The 21,316-nt window shown below is 39.8% G+C and overlaps 1 protein-coding gene across 5 annotated transcripts in view; it reads right to left on the bottom strand.

The window, feature by feature from the left end:
• LHPP (phospholysine phosphohistidine inorganic pyrophosphate phosphatase) overlaps positions 1-8,530 on the bottom strand; it is a 163,402-nt gene extending 154,872 nt beyond the window's left edge. For 4 of the 5 annotated variants that reach the window (XR_014026513.1, XM_081328323.1, XM_081328325.1 and 1 more), the window contains exon 1: positions 8,392-8,530. Coding sequence is in view for 4 of the 5 variants with exons in the window: in XM_081328323.1 (XP_081184449.1) it covers positions 8,392-8,519 (128 nt within the window). In the remaining variant the exon portion in view is untranslated. Of the gene's footprint in view, positions 1-4,493; positions 4,662-8,391 lie in introns of those variants that run through there. The other variant, XM_081328326.1, reaches the window with a different exon arrangement.
• Between the last annotated feature and the right edge of the window lie 12,786 nt (positions 8,531-21,316).

The following is a 21,316-nucleotide window of genomic DNA, read 5'->3' as shown; positions in this document are numbered from 1 at the left end:
TTTGTGTTATTTACCTGGAACAATGTTCCACCCAAGAGCTCTATGACCTCTCATTCTGCTGTTTTTAGAAGAACTGGGAAGACCTGACTTTTCACCCAGGACTTTGATGAAGGAGATTGGCACCCCTCACTTCACTGCACTTGCCATCTTTTATCTTTATTTTTTGTTTTATTGCTTGCAACTTCGTTTGTTGTACATCATCCAGAGTTGCGGAGGGCAGGGCAGCATATAAAAGCTTAATCAATTATTATATTCACAAAAATGTGAAATCAATTTGTTCCTGATTTCTGCCAGTTATTTAGATGGTGTTGGCCTTCATACAAATTGAATGCTTCCCAAGAACAGTAGTAATGTATCAGCATGGAATATATGCAGATTCAACCATTGTGGCCTTTTGTAATTGACTGATGGAAATTTTGTCAATACACATATTTTCTAATCATCGTCCAAATTTTTTTTTTGATAAAGGCATCCAATGTTCTGATAACCATTGGGATCACCACAGTGACTTTATGCCATAATCTTTCAATTTTGATTTCCAGATTTTGATACCTAGTGATCATCTCCAACTCTTCATCTTCTATTCTACTATAGTATTCTAAGCTGTATATCAATAATATTGATATTGATTGGTGGAGCAGTGGGCTAATGCCTCCTTAAGTAACACCAGCTGCCTGCAATTAGTGCAGGTTCGCATCCCACCAGGCTCAAGGTTGACTCAGCCTTCCATCCTTCCGAGGTAGGTAAAATGAGGACCCAGATTGTTGAGGGCAATTAAGCTGACTTTGTAATAATGCCGCTTGGGGTGTGTGTGAAAGCCCTAATAAGCAGGCACATACATAGAATGAAGGCTACTGCTAAGCTTGTAAGCCACCCTAAGTCTTCGGAGAAGGGCGGGATATAAATGGAATTAAAATAATAAAATAAAATAAATAAATAATGTAGACTTCCTTCTTTTCAACTACAGTTAAATTTGGTATATTATGAGCCAAGATCCATATTCAGAAATCCCACAGTATTTTAACCTCCTCATTTTGGACTACTTTTTAAACTCCATGTTTCTAAATGTTCATTTCTGGAACATTATTATTTTTACAGATGTTCCAGAGAATAATTTCAGTGACTATGTTATGTCATTGTTTGTAAATTTGTGCAATCTTCATGCACGAGCTGAGTATTTGATCTACTGTTTCTTCACCATCTGTGCACAATGTGCACTTTGACAATTTTTCAGTTCTGGCCTGGATTTTATTAAATCCAATGGCTTGCTCTTGAGCAGCCAAAATCAAGCCTTCAGTTTCTTTTTTTTAATGTTCCAGTTGTAAGTCATTTCCAAGTTTTATCTTTATCTACTTTCCCCTCAATCTTTTGTAGAAATTGATCATGTATTATATAAAATATAAAAATTATATTAGTATATACCCATACATTATTTGTGTTATTTTAAATCACTTCTATAAATGTCATTATATGAATTATAATAATTATTGCAGAAATTTGGTCCATTTCATGTGAAGTCACATTGTCAAGGTCTAGCTTCAAGGCAAGCTGCCACTGGGTCACAGCTAACTATTTTCCAGAAAATGCAAAAGAATTAAATGCAAATATTACTTTGATAGACATTAATAAAAGTTATTTTGGTATTCTAAAATGTTAGGAAACTGTAGCTAAGGACAATGCCATTAAGAGATATTGTTTTATGTAATGTGTTATGCTATGATTGTTACTGCAGGTTTTTCACTAGAAAAGTGAAAAGTGGTAGAATGGTTCACCTAAATTCCTTGGTTCTGGCAACCACCAATTACTATTGTTAACAAAAAACAATGGGACTGAACGCCTGAAATGCAAGACAGAATCAAACTGAGCATGTACCATACCAAAACTGCTACAAATTATATATTGGGTATATGTGGGTGTTTTGTCTTCAGTCTTGACTGGACTGCCTGGACAAGTCTCTTCTTGGCAAGATTTCAGAAGTGGTTTGCCATTGCCTGCTTCCTAGGGCTGAGAGAGAGAGACTGGCATAAGATCACCTAGCTGGCCTCATGCCTAAGGCCGGACTAGAACTCAGTCTCCTAGTTTCATGCCTGGTGTCTTCATCACTACACCAAATTGATTCTTGTAACTCGGTCATGCACTTGACTTTTTAATAAAACTGTAAGCATAACACCGATACATAACACAGTCCCAAGGCAGATTTCCTACCACGCTGCTTCTTCCAGGTTTACTACTGATTGCTGCCTGAAATTCGGTCTTAACTCTAACTACTTATCCACATCTCAACAATTCCCAAAGGCAGTATTTGCATGATGAATGTACTATGTGACCCAGGCTAACCTCGTATGTGATTATAGGTATTCAGAAACAATTCTTAAAATTATGAAAATTAAGATGTGCTGATACAGATCTCTGAAACCACTGATTTTCATGGAAGGCCTTGGCAGAGTTACACAACACCGATCCTAGTTTTTCTATTAACTTAACAAGGGAACAAATAATTTTATATGTATACCCAATGACAGGACACAAATAACAAGATTAAAATTATATGCTCAACCACATTAAAACCATGCTAAATTTACAGTAAGAAAAGGACAGGGTCTTTTAAGCAGCTGATGCATAGTTTAAAAAAATAATATAACAATATTACAGGGATAGCTTGCAAGAAGTGAAATAAACAATTAATTATAATGCAGCTGGAGCTCTGAGCTGTGTTTTTGTACCCAAGAACTAATGGCTAATTTACTAATTACTGCAAGGACAACAAAGCACACATCAGGATGATTAACTCTATCCCAATTGTGGAAGAACAGAGATCATTCTCTTGGCAGGTATAATTGACAATTACTGTGATGCATCTTAAATAAAAGATCATACATAACTGCTTGACTGGGAAAACAGTGCTTTTTTATGAGACTCTACAGCAGAATTGATCCACAGGAAATTCTCAGGCAAGAAATGTTGGAATAGCAAGGTTATAGTTTGATGATACCTAATACTTACCTTGGAGTAACTGACAATGAACATAGTAAATAAGGATTGGATGTTATAATTATTATTTTGTTTTGCTGTGTTATTTATTTAAACCTTCCAGGTTTATTTGGTTAACTTCCTTGGCAAAAAAATAATAATTTCCATTTTTACCCATAGTCCTTTATCCATTTCAACTAGGATAATTCTTTTAATTGTTTTTAATTTTTGTATCAATGTTTTAAGTACCCTGTAAACCGCCCTGAGTCCTTCGGGAAAGGGTGGTATATAAATTCAATAAAATAAATTAAAATAAATAAAATATAACAAAAATGCCTATTTAGACTAAAAGCAAGCAGTAATGGATTCCATTTAGATTAAAAACATGAAGTGGCAACATTTATTTCGTGGATATTTAAACTGCCAATTCCAGAAGCCTTAAGACACTTTATAGTACATTTAATAATATTAAATTTTATTGAAAAATCTTTATTAAAAAGTCATCAAAAATGTACTGCCAATCAAACCAATGGTAAATAAAACCACCTCTTTTATGTTGACTTTATTTAGCATGTAAGCAGTGATAAATTGGCTGTCCTTAAATAACCTTGTGTGGTAAATTTAATGTTGTTTTTATCTATTGAATCCATTCACCTATATTTTTCTTGTCTACAAACAAACTGGCAGCTTATATAATTACAAACACACTCTTAATATGTGTGGAATGGCCCTGTTGTGTTATCCCAAAACCAATCTAGCAAGCATGTTCTATACAAACTGTGGTTTGCCAACTATAAGCAATGGCAGGTTTATTACAAAGCCATTGTAGTAGTTAAACTTAGAGATTACTAACATGTTTAATTGTTAATTTTGATATTCAAAATTCTGTGCTATATGCCTTAAGTAACCATAATGAGATATCCCAGCGAGGTATGTTACAAAATGGTCAAATCTATTCAAATAAATTACTATTATTATTGAGTTCTCCCTAATCACAATTCTTCTGCTTTTTCTAAAATAGGAAAATATTAAAAAAAGAATACTAAAGACTGCTTGTTATCTTGAAATGCATTACTATCTTGACTAATCCCCTACTTTGGTTTTCCTTTTCTGCCTTTAATACATATATTTCTGCCGTGTAGCTGTTATTTAATATTTGACTGAATTTCTTATACTTCACAGCACAAGTTAAATACTTGGGGTCGCAGGAAAAATTAGGCTTCATCCCCAATAGGATCTTACAGTTTGGAAAATTAAATGTTTGGAAATTGGCAGTGTAAACACACATAAATAGGGAATATTATAACAAAGCAAAATTCATGTTTTTAACATGTCCACTATTTCCAACCTTTCCACTCACAGGAATATCTTTATAAAGAGGTTTCCAAGACTATCCATATTTTCTCCATGAGGTTATTTCTCCCCCTTTCCCTACCCCAACTGTTTAAATTGTTTTACAATTCCAAGGGCTACCTCGTTTGCAATCCTGCTCTTGTAAGACTCTGCAGGCATCTTATTCTAACCTGACCATCCAGCTGTTCCACCAGGTCATGGTGCTCTACATTTCCGCTCCTCTTCTAAAGAGTCCTGTTGAAAGTTGTGCCAACAGATGCCGTATTCGGGTCAAACAACAGGATGTTGTAAATGTCCAACTGCTGTGGGCTTTTCAAATGTATATGCTAATAGGTATGCTATCAGCACACAGCTGTAAATGCAAATAACAAGTCTGAAGCTGGCTATTTTTATTGCTCTTTAACCACCTTCTGTACTGCAACTGGGCAGCTCCTCGCTGGTACCAACATGAAAAGCAAACTGTTTGCTTCATCTTGAGGCTGTGTAAACCAATCAGAGCAATAATGGCACAGAACAGAGGAGATACTATGGCTGATTGAATCAAGGCTCTCTTGTGACTCTCACACTAAAATGTCCATACAATTAACTGCTAGTAAGAGCAAAGCAGACAGAGTATGGTCACACTTCATAACAAATTATTGAAAACTAACACAATCAATATATGTTCCAAAGAAAAAATAAAGATGTCCTGAAGCAGCTTAGGTACTAAAATTTATTTTTTTCATGTTTACTATTTTGGAAATTATTAAAACAATGATAGAAATGACAAACCTCTATTAGTATCAAACAAAAAGAAAGAGATTTGAATAAAAACAGGACTTTCCCTCACATAGGTCAATGTAAGCTTGCCACCAAAGTACTACATTCATGACATATAAGCTGAAGATCAGCTGCTTTAAAAAATAGGTTGTCTATGTAAGCTGCTGATAAATCAAACTTACTATAAAAAAAATTCAGCAGCTGAATCTGATTATTCTCACAACTGCGTGCATTAGTCAGGCTTTTAAATTATGAAAAACAATAAATTCATATTAAAACATTATTTCTCTTACAATCAATTCTAAAGAGAAAAAAAGGCTTATTTCAACTTCCATTCTTATTTCTTTTCCAGCACAAATCACTACATTTTTGTATTTGCTTAAAAATCAACTTTAATTTGATGTTTAAGAACACTTTCTTATCCATGTCCCAGTGGGTTTAGTGGAACTTACTTCCATGGAAGCTTACTTGAATACAAAGCAAGCAGATAAAGTAAGAGAGAGATGTTTTTAGTCATAGAGTTTTTTCCTAATTAAAACATGTTTTATTTATGATGGGTTTTTAAGCAGGTGAACAAGCTGTTACTGAATATCCCAGTTACACATTTTAATTTATAATACACTTATTGGAAGATTTCTCTTTTATATGGATTTTATTAATAGCTTTTTATGAAGAAGAAAAAAACATCATGTGGATTCATGTATGTATATATGCATACACTATTTTTCACCTCAGTGTTAAAAAACAGTTAAGACAATGACTTCTGCTAAAATATATGTATCTGTTGCAGAATTCAGCACATACTTTTTGATGCAGAACTATTAACAGTGATGCTTTGAGTGGAAATATAATAAAATGCTGATAATATTTTTAACAAAATTAAGCAGATATAAATTCAAGAGATCTAACAAAAACTTCCCAACATTCTTTTGTTTGTTCTGGCTGAACAAACTCTATTAGCAATTCTGATATCATGTTTTCCTATTTAAACTATCAGAATCTCCCAGATAATTGGCAGATTGAAAAAATATTGAGACAGCTTTAAGTAAACATCAGCTCCAGTTGTACCAATGCAGATTTAGCCCAAATCAATTTCACTGTTTCCTGATTTAACTTTCTGGGACTACAAAGTTATAGTTAGCATGTCAAAGCAGATAACATATATTCCTCTCTTCTTCCCTTGGGTCAAATAAGTGGATAACCCAAATTACTTGAATATTAATCCCAAATAAAGAATTAGGATTGGCTAATTTCCAGAACTTCAACCTCTTGCATTTAACTCAAGGACTCTAACCTGATAACATTTGAATCAACTTAACTTACTCTACTTTTCAATTTATAGGTGAAATTATGACTTAATATGCTAATATCTATACTTAAGAAATGTAGTATTTAGACTTAGAGCATCAAACAATAAGCAAGATTTTGTGCTCAAAATAGGGAAGGAGAGGTAAGAAAGGAAAACAAAATCAAAGAAATACAGTACGTGAACAAAAATACTCCTAAAACCTCTTAGAGTGCTAAAGCAGTCAATTTGGTTTAGATCACTTGTAACATTTGTCCAGTATTAGTAGAGTATACTGAATATATGATTGCAAAAACAAAAGGGACAAACATAATTGTTCTTGATATAATTCATGAGTATTCAACAGTCCTTTCATTTTAGTAATAAAACAGGAATATATTGTGCTTCCCTATTTCAAAAAAAGTCAGTGCTCCATTCCTGGATAAGAACATGAACAGAGGGGAAAAAAGACATTATCATGTGGACAGCCACCACAACACAACTTCTGTAACCATTAGGCAGCATTCCTTTAGGGCTGACGTTTTAGCCAATGTATCCAGCAGGCATCAATTTAAGTAAAAGCAGCTACTGTATAAAGAAAGCAAAAGAAAAACTATGAGTGTTACTCTTTGCAGTCCATCAGATGTTGGAAAAGAAATGTGTAAAGGGGCCAGGACTCCCATTTATCTGTCAATATACGGTAATCACTCTTTGCTTTTGATCACGGTAGGATCAAATTTGGTGTAGTAAGGGAGGCAAAAAAGACAAGAAAAATCAAGTTTTAAATTGGACAGAATCTGGCCTGAAAAAGCTCTTCCCCAAATTCTGCCAATGCCTCACTAAAGTGTGGGGGGAGGCAATAGAGGGGTCAATTCAGAATATTGCTCAGTCCTCCATTTTATACCTCCCCATCGTATGTACAGAGCAAATGAGAAATGTCCATCTTTTCTTTTCTCCTGAACATGCACACAAACAAAATTATTAGGGGAAAAATACCAGTATTTCCAATGTACAGTGGTTGAGAAGAATTGGATAAAAAAGTTCTTCCCTGCCTTGCTATTTATTCAAAACCAAGTCCTGCTGTGTAAATGGGCATAAAATTGCCATGCTAACTGGAAGATCCTGCAATATCCATATGGAGGGCAATAATACTGATTAATCTTGTAGGTGTGGCAACTTCTGTAGTAGATGTTTTGGCATATAGCAAAAAATAATTTATCTTAAAAAAATCAGGAGATGTGCACACACACAACTTGCCTTTAGCTACATGCATTATCTTAATTTAAAAGAATATTAGCATTTTATGGTAATAACTTTGTACTATCTTCTTTGCCATCTAGCACACGAACACGCATATTATTTGAAAGAGCAAAGTACATTCCCAGTGAAAGGAACTAGAGATATTCCCAAATCAGCATGTGCAGGATTCCAGACTAATTTTTAAAAATGTAACTATCATTTGTTGGGGAGGCAGGGATATTTACCATGTTTTGCTTGGTAAAACAGTGAACCACCAAGGGTCCGCTTTGCTTGCATCAGGATATAAATCAGATTAATAAAAGCACTCCATAAAATCATAGTAACTGTCATTCTGCCAAATCCAAGTATCAACTAACACCATAAGGAAGGCTTAATTGCAGGGGATAAAAACCTGTATTCCCACAGTATACTAAGGAGAAGATTGGGTTTAAAGTGCTGTGTAAATCAGCCTCACGTGTGGTTTGGAGTCCACGGTTTGCAGCTTGGCGCTATATGTGAATCTAACGCTAAGAGCAAGCGAGTAACCTACGGTTTACTGAATTCTAGTTAACAGATCGGCACCCGCAATTGGTTGCGTTGGTTGCACAAACCACAGAAGCCACGCACACGCCCTTTCTTGAAGACCGGACTTCTCCCAAGAAGTCCACCCAAGCTGGCAGGTAATAAAGAGAGGACCTTTCGGTCGGTAGCAGGAAGGGTTGGTTGTTTTGTTTTTTGCTACGACAAAAAGCCTCGCAGGCTGTTGCTGCAGGCCTCCCACTTACTTTTTTACAGCTTCTATAGATCCAGGAATGGGGACTCCGCCTCCGTCGCCTCCGCTATCGTAAAGCACCCCGCTAATATCTAACAACACTCCCTCTACGCCCGCGAAGACTGCACCCCCATCAGCCATACCGAACAAGCCCCGCCCCCAGCACAGCTAGAGCCTGCTTGGGAAGCAAGACACACCCCGCCCCGAGGCCCCGCCCGTTCTTCCTGGCTGCGAAGGACCCTGGGAAATGTAGTTGTCGCTCGACCCGGCGGTTCCTGCCGGGGTGCGTGCGCAATGCCGCGGAAATCTACTGTGCCCTAATGATACAGGTTCTCGCTAGTCCTGTGATGGGCCAAGTGAAATGGAGGGGGGGGGTGTCGCTCGATGGACTGGCACCCCGAGTTCCGTGGAGGAGACTGGGCAATGTGTGCCTTTTGGGAGGTATAATAATAATAATAATAATAATAATAATAATAATAATAATAATAATAATAATAATAATAATAATAATAATAATAATAATAATAATAATAATAATAAAGTTGGAAGGGACCTTGGAGGTCATCTAGTCCAACCCCCTGCTCAGGCAGGAAACCCTGTACCATTCCAGACAAATGGCTGTCCAGTCTCTTCTTAAAAACCTCCAGTGTTGGAGCATTCACCACCTCTGGAGGCAGGTTGTTCCACTGGTTAATTGTTCTAACTGTCAGGAAGTTTCTCCTTAGTTCTAGGTTGCTTCTCTCCTTGACTAGTTTCCATCCGTTGGTTCTTGTCCTGCTTTCAGGTGCTTTGGAGAATAGCTTGGCTCCCTCTGCTTTGTGGCAGCCCCTGAGATATTGGAACACTGCTATCATGTCACCCCTCACCCTTCTCTTCATTAAACTACACATACCCAATTCCAGCAACCGTTCCCTATATGTTTTAGCCTCCGCTCCTCTGGACACCTTGGGTCTCCTTTCTGAGTCCTGGAGATGCTCCTCTCCCTCTCTTGCGCACCGCTGCAAAGGAGAGGGGGGGGGCAGATCTGTCCCAGATGCCGGGCTTCTTCCCGCAAGCAGCAACGGCTTCAGTCCCGTTGCGCATTCACCCTTGGGCGGCGGATCGCAAGGGAGCCGAAGCCCGCCGACAGCTGCTTTCTCTGGCCATCGGCCAAAGAGAAGCAGAAACGGACCACCAAATAAATGGATTGTAAGTGAAGCCGAGGCGCTACTCCTTACCAGCCATGATGTCCACCATGTGAGCCAAACATAAAATAACAGTTTTTGGCTAAAACAGTGTGCTAAACCAGAGTTTGCTATAACCGTGGTTTGTTGAGTAAGCTGGACCCAAATACGCTAGGCTGAAATCATGCTTTGCAGCATCCCAAAGGTGGTTTTTCAAAAGGCAACCGGACTTAGTTTTTTCCTCGAAAATATTTCACCTCATCCAAGAAGCTTCTTCGGTTCTGAAGCCTCTTGGATGAGAAGTGAAACGTCTTCAAGGAAAAAAAGAAAGTCCAGTTGCCTTTTCAAAAAAGCACCTTGTGACAACCATGACCTGGATGACTGAGAATCTCCATAGATATGCTTCACAGTGACAATATGGTTTGTGTAATGTGCAAACCCAGTTTGTGCCTAATGTAAGATTGGTCCATACCTCAGAACTAACTGTTCTGTCTTACCTGCTGGGCTAACAAAGGTGAGAAATAACACTTTCTCAACCTGTCCTGCCTTAAGTGTCAGTAACTTTATATCTGTTTCACACAACATCTGCAATAAACCCCAAATGTCAGTCTTAGATGGGTGACATTTTGGCAATCTTGTATGGTCTTTGTTTTTGCAATTTTGCAAGCCCACTTAGATTACAAGTACCATGCTGGGTAGGTTATGCATCATGCTAAGCAATCATTTATTAATGATTTATTGAATCCTGAGCCTTTAGTCATAGTTTTTATATTATATGGGCTAAGTCAAAACAAATTACAAAACAAATTACAATATTGCTCAATGTTTACAGTATCCCAAACTTCGGCTGGATTTACATGTCACTTAATCAAACTTACGTAAAAGAAGGGATCCAGACAAAATGAATCAAACCCATGTGTCTTTGCCTTAAAGTAAACTCTGCCATACTGAGGGAGTCTTTCTGCTATAACTATGCATAGGATGGTGGTCTTAATTAGGCTGCAAGTGGATTTTCTCAACTGATACAGACCTCCATTTATACAAATAATACCTAATTAATTTGTCACTGAAAGAAAAAAGTAGAGTGAGCCATATCTTGAACAGCTACAAGAAAGGTTTAATCATGTATGTTCAAACTTATACGATAATGGGATTTTTTTCACTGTTGGTAAAGTGCAGATATTTATTTATTACTAGAACAATAACTGCCATGCTGCAATTTGAAAATATGTAAAGGCTGTGTTGGAATTACGGTCTACTTTAAGAAAAGCCAAGGAGTCTTTGAATCATTGATTTGTTCACTGCTTCAAGTCACTTCTTCTTAAAGATAGTATCTAAATGGTAAAATTCATTATATAGACTGTGAAATGGATCAGGTTATTTAAAACAACACCACTAATGGTACAATATCTCAGCTGTCTACACTGATATGGGATATTGTCTTGGATAGTGTTATCAGTTCAAGACACCCGCTATGAATATTGATCCGGAGCTTGTAAGAGCCATCACTTGCCGTCAGGACAGGTCAGGGTTGACACCTACCTAGCATCAAAGCAATTTAAAGAGTACTACAACAGAATCTTAATGTCTGCCTGAGCTGAAAAGCAAAACAACCCAGGGTTTGCCAATGTGTGCCTGCATGCTGGTGACCTGACTATATTTTATGAAGCCCTTTAGCCCAAAATTGGTCCTACAAAAATTCCATAGATTATACTGTATTAAAATCTAATCAATAACTTTCATATATTCACTGGAACATATTCTGGGATGAACATATTGCCATACTTTTTTATCGTAATAATATATATAATAGAATAGGTAGTATTGTGAAAGAAAGGCAGATCCAGACAAATGGGTATGTATCTCATTTTTAAATGAACGTGATGTCGTAGGAGCATTCTGAAATACAAAGAGACATAGTTAATTTGCAGAGCAATCAGTTATATTTGGTGCCTAACATTTTTTGGACTCATAGAATTGTACAGATAAGTTTTGTATAGAATTTTGTACCTGTGTTGTCTAGATTTTGGGTGTACTATTATTTAGACCAGTTTTCTTACATGTTTACCTTGTATGACAAAGTTGCAGATTTTTCACTTTTTTCCAGAAAGTATCCATAGATATATATTTCCTCTATAATTCCAGATGAGTTTAATCAAAATAGGTCATCAATTAATTGATTAAATGGGTCATGTTCTTAGGTAAATATGTACAGCTTTTATCTTTAGATGTTGCCATAATAAAAGCATAGCTATTCGCATCCTTAGCAATACTATAATTCATTTCAATGGGATCTACTGCCATGTAAAGTACTTCTTAAGATTAATAGTGATAGAATCTACCTCAGGGAAAAAAGATTAGGATGTATTACCAGATAAATAATGGCTCGTGTGATTATTCCCATACAGACAATATTTATGTCATTTCCTGAAATCATTTTTCAGTAAATCATTACTATACCTAGTGCCCATTGAGATACAGGATGTATCCTTCTTAGGTTGGTTTTTTTTCCCCTGCCCTGCTCATCTTTCATTACAGTTATTTGCTTTTGTTTCTGTTTTACAATATACATCATGCATTCCCCCTTCTTTTTTGTGCCTGTTGTAGGGAATGCCAAATAAGGACTATTGTTCATTATTTTACATCTCTTTCTAAAGGTTGCAAGGAGCAAAACAAAAAAGAAAGAAGAAAAAAAGTACATCAAGGATTTACAAAATATAAAAATTACATAAACACTTACAAATTGTTAAAAGAAAAAAAGGAAAACATTATCTTGTTTTTACAAAGAACTTCAAATTGGAACAAATAAACATGTATTTTAGTTTGGCACTCTCAGTATTAATAGTAGAATTGAATCTGAAATTTGCATCTTGCTAGTGTAAACATATAGCAGTAAGTAAGGGGGTTCTGCAGGATGAGCTAAAAGGGCAAGATGGTGGTTGCACGTGCACAATCAAAATTCCGCCCCTTGTTAGAGTACATCAACTTCCTCTAACAAATGCGCTTGAGTTAAAAAAAAGTATGAAATGATTGCATCAGTAATAATATTCATGTATCAGCAAAGAAGTCAGTTGAAATACTTGGTCTTCACTGGGAAAGCATTTCCGAGACTGTTGCAATACGCATGGGAATGCCCTTGAAAAACATCCAGAAGCTTCAGTTGGTTCAAACTGCAGCGGCTCACGTGGTTTTGTGCAGACCTCGGTGTGCACATGTGTCACTTCTCCTGCAGGAGCTGCATTGGTTGCTGATTTGCTTCCTGGTGCAATTCAAGGTGCTGGTTGTCACCTTTAAAGCCCTTCAAGGGTTGGGACCAGGTTATCTGAGGGACCGTTTCTTGCCAGTCACATCCACCAGTCCCACTAGAGGAGGGAGGCAAGGAATGTTGCAGGTCCCATAGGGAGGTAGATCTTGCAGGACCCAGAAGAAGGGTCTTCTCAGTGGTGGCTCCCTCCCTCTGGAATTAGTCTGTCCCCCCACTCTGACACTGTTTTGGAAGGTCCTGAAAATGTGGCTTTGCCAGTGGGCCTGGGTAATTCAGAGTGGGATGGAGCCCATTAAATGGCTGATATAAGTGTGTGTTGTTGCCGAGGGGGTAGGTAGGGGGGGTTATTATTTTTTATTGTTATTATAATAAATAATAATTATTATTTTTATTCCTTCTACATTGTTTTTATTTTCTATAAGCCACCTAGAGTCTGCGTGAGTGAGTAGGCAGATATATAGATCTTCCAAAATAAATAAAATGAAATAAATTTCCTACCTATTGAAGTACTTCATTTATTTTTTAAGCAAAATTATTTCCTCGTACACTACTAACATTGAGATATTAAGCAACCTTCCTAAAACATTAATTTCAGTGGCCTTAGACATATATAAGCATACACAGAACCAATCTGAAATTTTAAAAAGGGCAGATGCACTAATCAAGTGTGCTTGATCAGTGCTTACTGAATAAATACTATTGGGCGAGGTTGCACAGTGGTAAATACACATGTCATATTAGCTGATTTGTTCCATTCATTGTTCGTTAAATAGAGTTATTTTGGATAGATTCACACCATGTTTCAAATCTGATCCTAATGGATTTAATGCAATAACACGCAATGTATGCATAGTGACTACAGAACTTAGCAACTGATTTCTGGATGTTTTCAGGAATACTTTTTCAGGTGGAAGGACTATGATTTCAGTTTAGTACTGATAGTCAAAAGAAATTCTTGGGGCCAGAGTTTTAAAAATATGATCCCTGTTCAATAGGCTCCGCTCAGTGGATTTCATCTTTCTTTCTTTTTAAACAAAGAAGAAAAGCTGATGTTTCCCCATCCCTATTTTATGGGGACCAAAGGCTAGTTTCTTTGAAAGTAAAACATCAGAATATGTAGGGGGTATCTGTATAATTTACATAATAATAGGAATGAATGTGGCATACTCTTTTGAGAGGCCAGCTGCTCCTGCCCTCTTCCCATCAACATCTGCTAAATTTATTAGAGTTTTGCCTCTAATACCTGCAGTATTCCCTAAAGTGTCCAAAATATGTAATAAGATACCATTCACAAGACCCTGTGGCCAAAAAAAGAAGAAAGGATTCAATACACTGAGTTCTTTTGTGTATTCCATATTTTCAGCAAACGTATTAGTGATAATTTGATGAACGTGCATTCTAAAATTTCTACAACTTCTAATTGCAAAGGATGTTATAAAATACAACTACCACACTGAAAAAATTGGGAACATTCAGAACATTTATCAATTATAATGAAAGCCACATGACTATAATGGGTCACATTTAGCTAAACTCAGGATCTGCGGAATGTTTTTTTCGGTCACCACAAGTTTGTCATGCTTCTGTAAATATTTGCCATGCTCTAATAATGGGACAAAATGTCCTAAATAAAACATTATTTCCAAACATACAGTGTTTGGAAAAGAGCCAGCATAAGAAAGGAGAGGAATTTAGTTGGATTCACACATTATACAATGCCAGAAGCAACAAACCATTTTACAGTTTGAAGAAGGTAGGAACTGAAGGAATATCTTCTCTTCAATGTCTTATCAGATGAGAGTTGATAAACCTAAAGCTCCACTATGGTAATTTTCTCCTAAATCTATTCCATATCTGCTAACAATGCTAACAATGCTCTATTGTCCCTTGGTGAAGGAGAGAAGTTATTAGCCTCCCAAGTGCTATTTTTGGATGGAACATTTTAAGTTCTGAAAACCTTCTAATCTACTTTTTGAAAAAATGACCAAGCTTGGGCTGCCAGTACCACATTATGACATTGCATTGTAATGGGTGATGTGGGTGGGTGGAGATAATGCAAGAGATGTTCATGCTCCTTAGTTGTTTCTCTAGATCAGAGGAGTGCTTTGAAATTCCTTTTTTTTCTTTCAAATTCTGAATGTGTCAGCCCACCAAGATCTCCCAACTACAGCGTACATCTGCCTTTGCAAAAAAAAAAATAGTGCTGAAGCTGTTCTACCACACTTTTGAAATGACTTCTCTTTTTTATTGTAAATTGGTTGGTAGACAAGAGGCAGGCATGTAACCTTTTGGAAAACCAAGAGGAAGATTGACTCTAAATAAATCTTCACTATCAACAGTAGGATATGTCCCTAACAATGCCTCCATTAAACTCAGCATCAATTAACATGGAATGAATGACTGAAGAAACTGATGCACCACTTACTATGTAGAATAATGGCCAATTTATTTGCTTTCCTTTCCAAAGTATATGAAAAGATAATTTTCTTTCATCAAGGACTTATAAATAATTGAGCAATAGCAGGAGCCAATATGGTCTAGGTAGGAAAATGGTTCTCTTTTCAAGAACTAGTTAGAAAATTCCTCTTTTCGTTTTACAGATCAAAATGCATAACTTGCACTGATTTTAATGGTTATATTTTGTGTATGCATATATGTTTTCCTTTAGGATGAATCGGTCCTTTTCTTAAAAAAAAAAGCCCTAGTCTTAGGCTACAGTCAGCATGAGTATATTTCTTGCCTTAAAATGATAGAAATTCAGTGAGACACTAATTTCTGTGGGATTTACTTCATAGAATAGATGTGTAGAGAGGTGTAGGAAGGGCCACAAGTTCCTCACTTCCTAATGGAGGCTGTCATCTGTAGAACTGGCACTGGTTTAAATGTGTTTTTTTTTTTAAAAAAAAAACCTTTTTGGAATGCCCCGCAAAATAACTTAAGCATGGAAATCTAGTATAGGAAACAGTTTTCCAGAATCAAATTATGTCAGGCTACATTCAGATGTTCAGCTATAAAAAACATCATATAGGCCTGTATCCGTGTGTATATTTGACAGCCCTATGAGGCACAAGCCAGACCATTTTTTTCCCCTCACATCACTTCAAAGATTATAGTGGAAGCAGATCTAATATTCACCGGAAACTGACAAACCATTATCAATGTATATTCATAGATGTGTACTGCAATTTTTTTTTAAAAAAATCTTGTTTTAAAGTTTCAGTATGCAGGTATTTTTTACCATCCCTTTGAAAAATCAATTTAAAGTCTCAAATTGCCCACTGACAGAGGGCCCTTAAAAATTATATAGCTTAGATTTTTCTTGTGTGTTGCCTAACTAAAACCTTGTTCATCTATGACATGTTGCCTACCTTAAACAAGTGCTTTAATTTTTAAAAATAATCTTGAAATAGTTTAGTGTACCACTCTTACTGGTATGTCCTGAGAAAAAGAGTGGCTATTATTCTCTTACGCAAGGGACAGGAATTCTAGTGCTATCAAGGAAATGATGGTAGCAATTGGCTGGATTCACACATTGTCCTACTGTGTTTCTCAGCCTTGGAAACTTTAAGATTTGTGAACTTCAGCTCCCAGAACCCTTCAATCAGCATGGCTGGCTGGGGCATTTTGGGAGTTGAAGTGCACATATCTTAAAGTTTACAGCCTTAAGCTGTAAATGTAGTAATTTATTGTCTGCCTTACTCTCTCTTTTTTTAATTAAGAAGAAAAACAGGTGGGGAAAAAAGAGAGGAAGGCAAGATCGCCCCTGGACCTTAGTGAACAAGATAAAGCAAATTGCATGCAAAAGCCTCACTTGGAAGCATCCTAAGGAATACAGCTTGAACTTCTGCATGTTAATTTTGGAGCAAGAAACAACTGTTCTCAATTTCTGCTGGGCTTGCTCCTATAAGAGTATAACATTGCAGCTTCTGGATAAGTCTTAAATCCCATTTATATCCCGCCCTTCTCCGAAGACTCAGGGCGGCTTACAATCTAAGCACAAATCAATGTGCTTAGCAATAGCCTTCATTCTACATATATGCCTGCTTATTAGGGCTTTCGCCCCCCCCCCAAGCAGCATTATTACAAAGTCAGCTTATTGCCCCCAACAATCTGGGTCTTCATTTTACCTACCTCGGAAGGATGGAAGGCTGAGTCAACCCTGAGCCTGGTGGGACTCGAACCTGCACTAATTGCAGGCAGCTGGTGTTACTTAAGGAGGCATTAGCCCACTGCTCCACCAAGTCTCTTATTATAAGTAATAATCTGACTAATTGGAGAGACCTCAACTTACAACAGGTCACTTAGTGACTGTTTGAAGCTACAACAAATTGACTTATGACCATTTTTCACACTTATGATGGTTGCATCATCCCCATGGTCATGTGATTTACATTTGGATGCTTGACAACTGACTCACATTTATGACGGTTGCAGTGTCCCGGCGTCATGTGACCTCCCTTTTGCAACCTTCTGGCAAGCAAAGTCAGTCAGGAAGCCAGATTCACTTAACAGCCGTGTTACTAATTTAATAACTGCAGTGATTCACTTAACAACTGTGGCAAGAAAGATGGTAAAATGGGGCAAAACACACTTAACCAATGTCTCACTTAGCAACAGAAATCTTGGGCTCAACTGTGGTCGTAAGTCGAGGACGCCTTGTATACATTTAGTTGTTTCATCTCATGATTAAGTGAATTCACATAAAATGCTGAGTGCCCTGACAAGCTTTTTCTTGCCATTTTACATGCTGTATTCTACACCCCCTATGAAACTCTTAGAAACCAAATAACTCAAAGCGCTTGTCTTTGTTCACAACCCAACAGTACTTAGCTCAGGTTAAAACTCCATCACTCCTGCTTTATCCTAGAGAAAGAAATCAACGGGTTTTTTTTTTGGGGTGGGGGGAATTAATGATTTGAACTGGACTGGAATTTTACATACTGTAATCTATCTGGGAACAAACCTTGCTGCATTCAGATGGATTTAGCTCCCATAGAGGATAGCAGCATAATTTATTTAAAGGAAACACTTTTTGTTACTATTTCGCACGGGGGGGGGGGAGGAATAGCTGCAGTCTGTCCCCAATAAACCGGCGTTTTTCTCTCCACGAGCTTGGGCAGACAAGTGAAATAATAATAATAATCACCTACTACTATTAACGACGCTATTCGGCAGACAGCCCCCTGCCTCCAATCGCAGCTCCGTTCCCTTGTCCAGGGTGGACCCTCCTCCTCCGCCCCTCCTCCTCCCCCCCCTTTCCCTGGACAGAGCTTTCCCTCCTTCCTAGACGAGCATCTCCCAAGTCCAGGCTCGCTCGCCTCACCCGAAGGCGACCCCAGCCTCTTATGGCCAAGCCTCCTGCCCGGAATCCAGCCGTGCGCCCTGGGCTACCGCAGACTTCTTCGGAAGGGGAATGCCGGATTGTCCGGACAGCGGGGCCAAAGGGCCCCCTCTCCCTTCGAAAATCTCCTTCTCCATCCTCGACATCCTGGATCCGCAGAAATTCAATAGGAAAAGCCCTTCGGCGGCTGGGGGACGGGAGAACCCGCCGCTGGCGCGGAGAGAGCGAGGAAAAAGTTTGGGAAGAGTTGAACTGGAATCCGAGCGTCGAAGGAACCAGGTCGAGGCTTCGCAGGGTGGGTAGGCGCCGCGTTCTTCTGTTTCAATGAGATCCCTGCCGCCCCCCCCCCCACACACTTCCCTTCCCTGTCCCGTCCCTTCCCTTTTCTGTCCCGGAGTTTTTTCGTCCCTGGCAAGCCTTAAACCGGGCTTCAAACGTCCCCTGAACATCCAAGGCCGGCAGCTTCCCAAGGCGCCTTAGCAAAGGCCCCAGAGGCTGGCCGGATCCCTAAAGGGCGAACCCCTTCGTGGCTCAGAGCTATTAAGGGACTGTCGTCAGCCTCCCGTGATCGCTTCCTGACAGCGGGAGCCCACGAGGGCGACTGCTGCCGCGGGGGATGCGAGCCCGGCCGTCTTGCTGGATGGAGATGCTGTAAGAGCGCAGGCAGCCGCCTCGTCCCTTCTCAGCCGCCCTTTGGAAATGGGCAAGGCGCTCTGCGTATTCTCTTGGTTGGATCATTAGACCGTCGCCTTTCCCCAGCCTGGCGCCCTCGAATGCCTCGGACTACCAACCCCATCTCCGCAGCCAGCAGAGCTGACTGGGGTGGCGGGTGGGGGGGAGAGAGAGCGAGAGCGGGAGAGGGTGTGTGTGATAGGAACTGAAGTCCTGCGCCTATCCGGAGGCCCTCCGGGTTGGAGAGAAGCCGGACTACCAACCCCATCTCCGCAGCCAGCAGAGCTGACTGGGGTGGCGGGTGGGGGGGAGAGAGAGCGAGAGCGGGAGAGGGTGTGTGTGATAGGAACTGAAGTCCTGCGCCTATCCGGAGGCCCTCCGGGTTGGAGAGAAGCCGAGGCCAGTAGTAGGCGAGTTACTCACTTGCCTTTTCCGTAAGAAAATATGAGCGGGGGTTTGGATGAAGTTAAGAAAAGGTGGACCGCGCGGGGTGGGGGTGGGAGGGGGGGTGGGGGCGGCGGCGGGAAGAGGCGGTGGGGAAGAGACTGGAAGCTGTTCTCAAGGATGATCAGCGGGACGGCACGCCACGCGGTAATCCAGCGGGGGAGAGTTTTCGACAACTCTGTGGCTCCCGACGGGCAGCGGCTAAACTTTAAGGGGGGGGGGGAGGAGAGAGAGAGAGAGAGAGAGAGAGAGAGGGAGGGAGGGAGGGAGGGAGAGAGAGAGAGAGAGAGAGAGAGAGAGAGAGAGAGAGAGAGAGAGAGAGAGAGAGAGAGAGAGAGAGAGAGAGAAAAGAAAGAAAGATCCCCTGTAATAAATTAAATAAGAACCGGTCGATCTCGATGGCTCTGTTTGTAAAGGCGAGAGCGTTTAGGTTTTTGCCCAGGCACCGTGCGCGTCCCTTCAGTTGAAAGGAGATAGCGAGATTCAACCGTGGCGTTGAAATAAAAATCAGCCCCGCTCGGAAGCTATAAAAGCCTCGTTCTCCCACCCACCCACCCACCCCCGCCCCGCTCTTCTTCGCGTCCCAGGCCGGGTCTACTGTGTACTGGGCTGGGCTGGGCTGCTGCCGAGCGCCCAGCTTTATCAGCCGCGAAGAAGAGCTCTCGCCTCGCCTTGCCCAGCAGAGCCCTTCGCTGCATCTCGGGGGACGCGACACAGCCCGCGCCCGGGCCGCGGTCTCCTTTCCGAGACTGCGGGAGAAGGGCGAGCCCCGAGCCGGTCCGCCAAAGCGGAGGCTGCCTCCGGCTGAGCCTCTCAGCGTCCCCGTCCCGTCCCGTGGTGCTGCTAGGCAAAGGCTGCTCTCGGAGGCTGATTGGCATCGGGACGAGCTCGGCAAAGGACAAGCCAGATAATTGTTCCTGTGGTCTCCCCCACGAGAGGATGCCTTCGCTCCCCCCCCCTTGATCGATATCCTATTACCGACTCCCGCCTATCTCCTTTCCGCAGCTTGCAGGTACCAACTTCAAATCTCTTTCCCGACCCGCTCTGATCCTCATATTGTTCGATTGAAACTTAACTTTAATAGATGACATGTATCGATCCGCCCCTTCAAAAATCTGAACTTCCCTCTATTAGGTCGGGGAAGCAAAAAGGAGATGGAAAAGAGGGAGGGAGGGAGGGAGGGGGGCCCCTAAGAGCCAGATTCACTTCTTCTTGCAAGGAGGAAAACGCTCCCCCCCCCCCGACAATCCAACCTCTTTGCTCAGTTTTTAAAACATTTTAAACAATCCGTACCTAACAATGGTTTAAAAAATTGTATCTGCTCCCAATTTCCTCAAATTAGTTTTAGCTTCCTTACTTTTCTCGGATTGGAAAAGACCACCTCGAATTTCAGAAAGTTTGATGGGATGGTAAATTGGCTTTAAAAGATAGCATTCCTTCATTTAGATTCAGATAACTCCTTCTCTGACTTACATGTCATACAATTAATAGATTAGGTTGATGCAACTTGATTGAAATCAGCAATATAGGGATTAAAGCCAGCCTTCCCATAATGTAAATAGAAAGGTATTGGGATGAAATGAATTGTGTGTATTTTACTTTAAAATTTTGGTCTCATTAGCACAGGATGTGTGTGTATGTGTGTGAGAGGGAGAGGGAGAGAGAGAGAGAGAGAGACAGAGGGGGGGGGAGATCAAACAAAGCTGGGAGGTGCATTACTGCAATTTCTCTGCTCATTCCTTTTTTTAAGTATGGGAACTGGCCAGATCTCGAATTTGCTCAGAAGATTTAATTTTGACGAGCATAATTAATATTGACCCTTCAGGTTAATGTCCTTCTTCTGGCATATGTTTCAAAATTTCCGAATCCTAGGAAAGGACTCTAATCACCTTCTAAAAATATATTATAAATATATATTCATTTAATGTTATTTCATATTTGCTACTGGTCTATCCATCTTTCTGCACTGTGTCTGATTCTCTTATCTGTATACCACCTGTTCCACATATTCTTTCAGAAAATGTAATAAAGAAAGGATAGACTCCCTATCTGA

This window comes from Vipera berus (genome assembly GCF_964194415.1).
Source record: "Vipera berus genome assembly, chromosome: 5".
In the NCBI taxonomy this organism is placed as follows: Eukaryota; Metazoa; Chordata; class Lepidosauria; order Squamata; family Viperidae; genus Vipera; species Vipera berus.
Note: the sequence above shows the minus strand (reverse complement) of the source record. Positions and strands in the feature narration are given on the sequence as shown.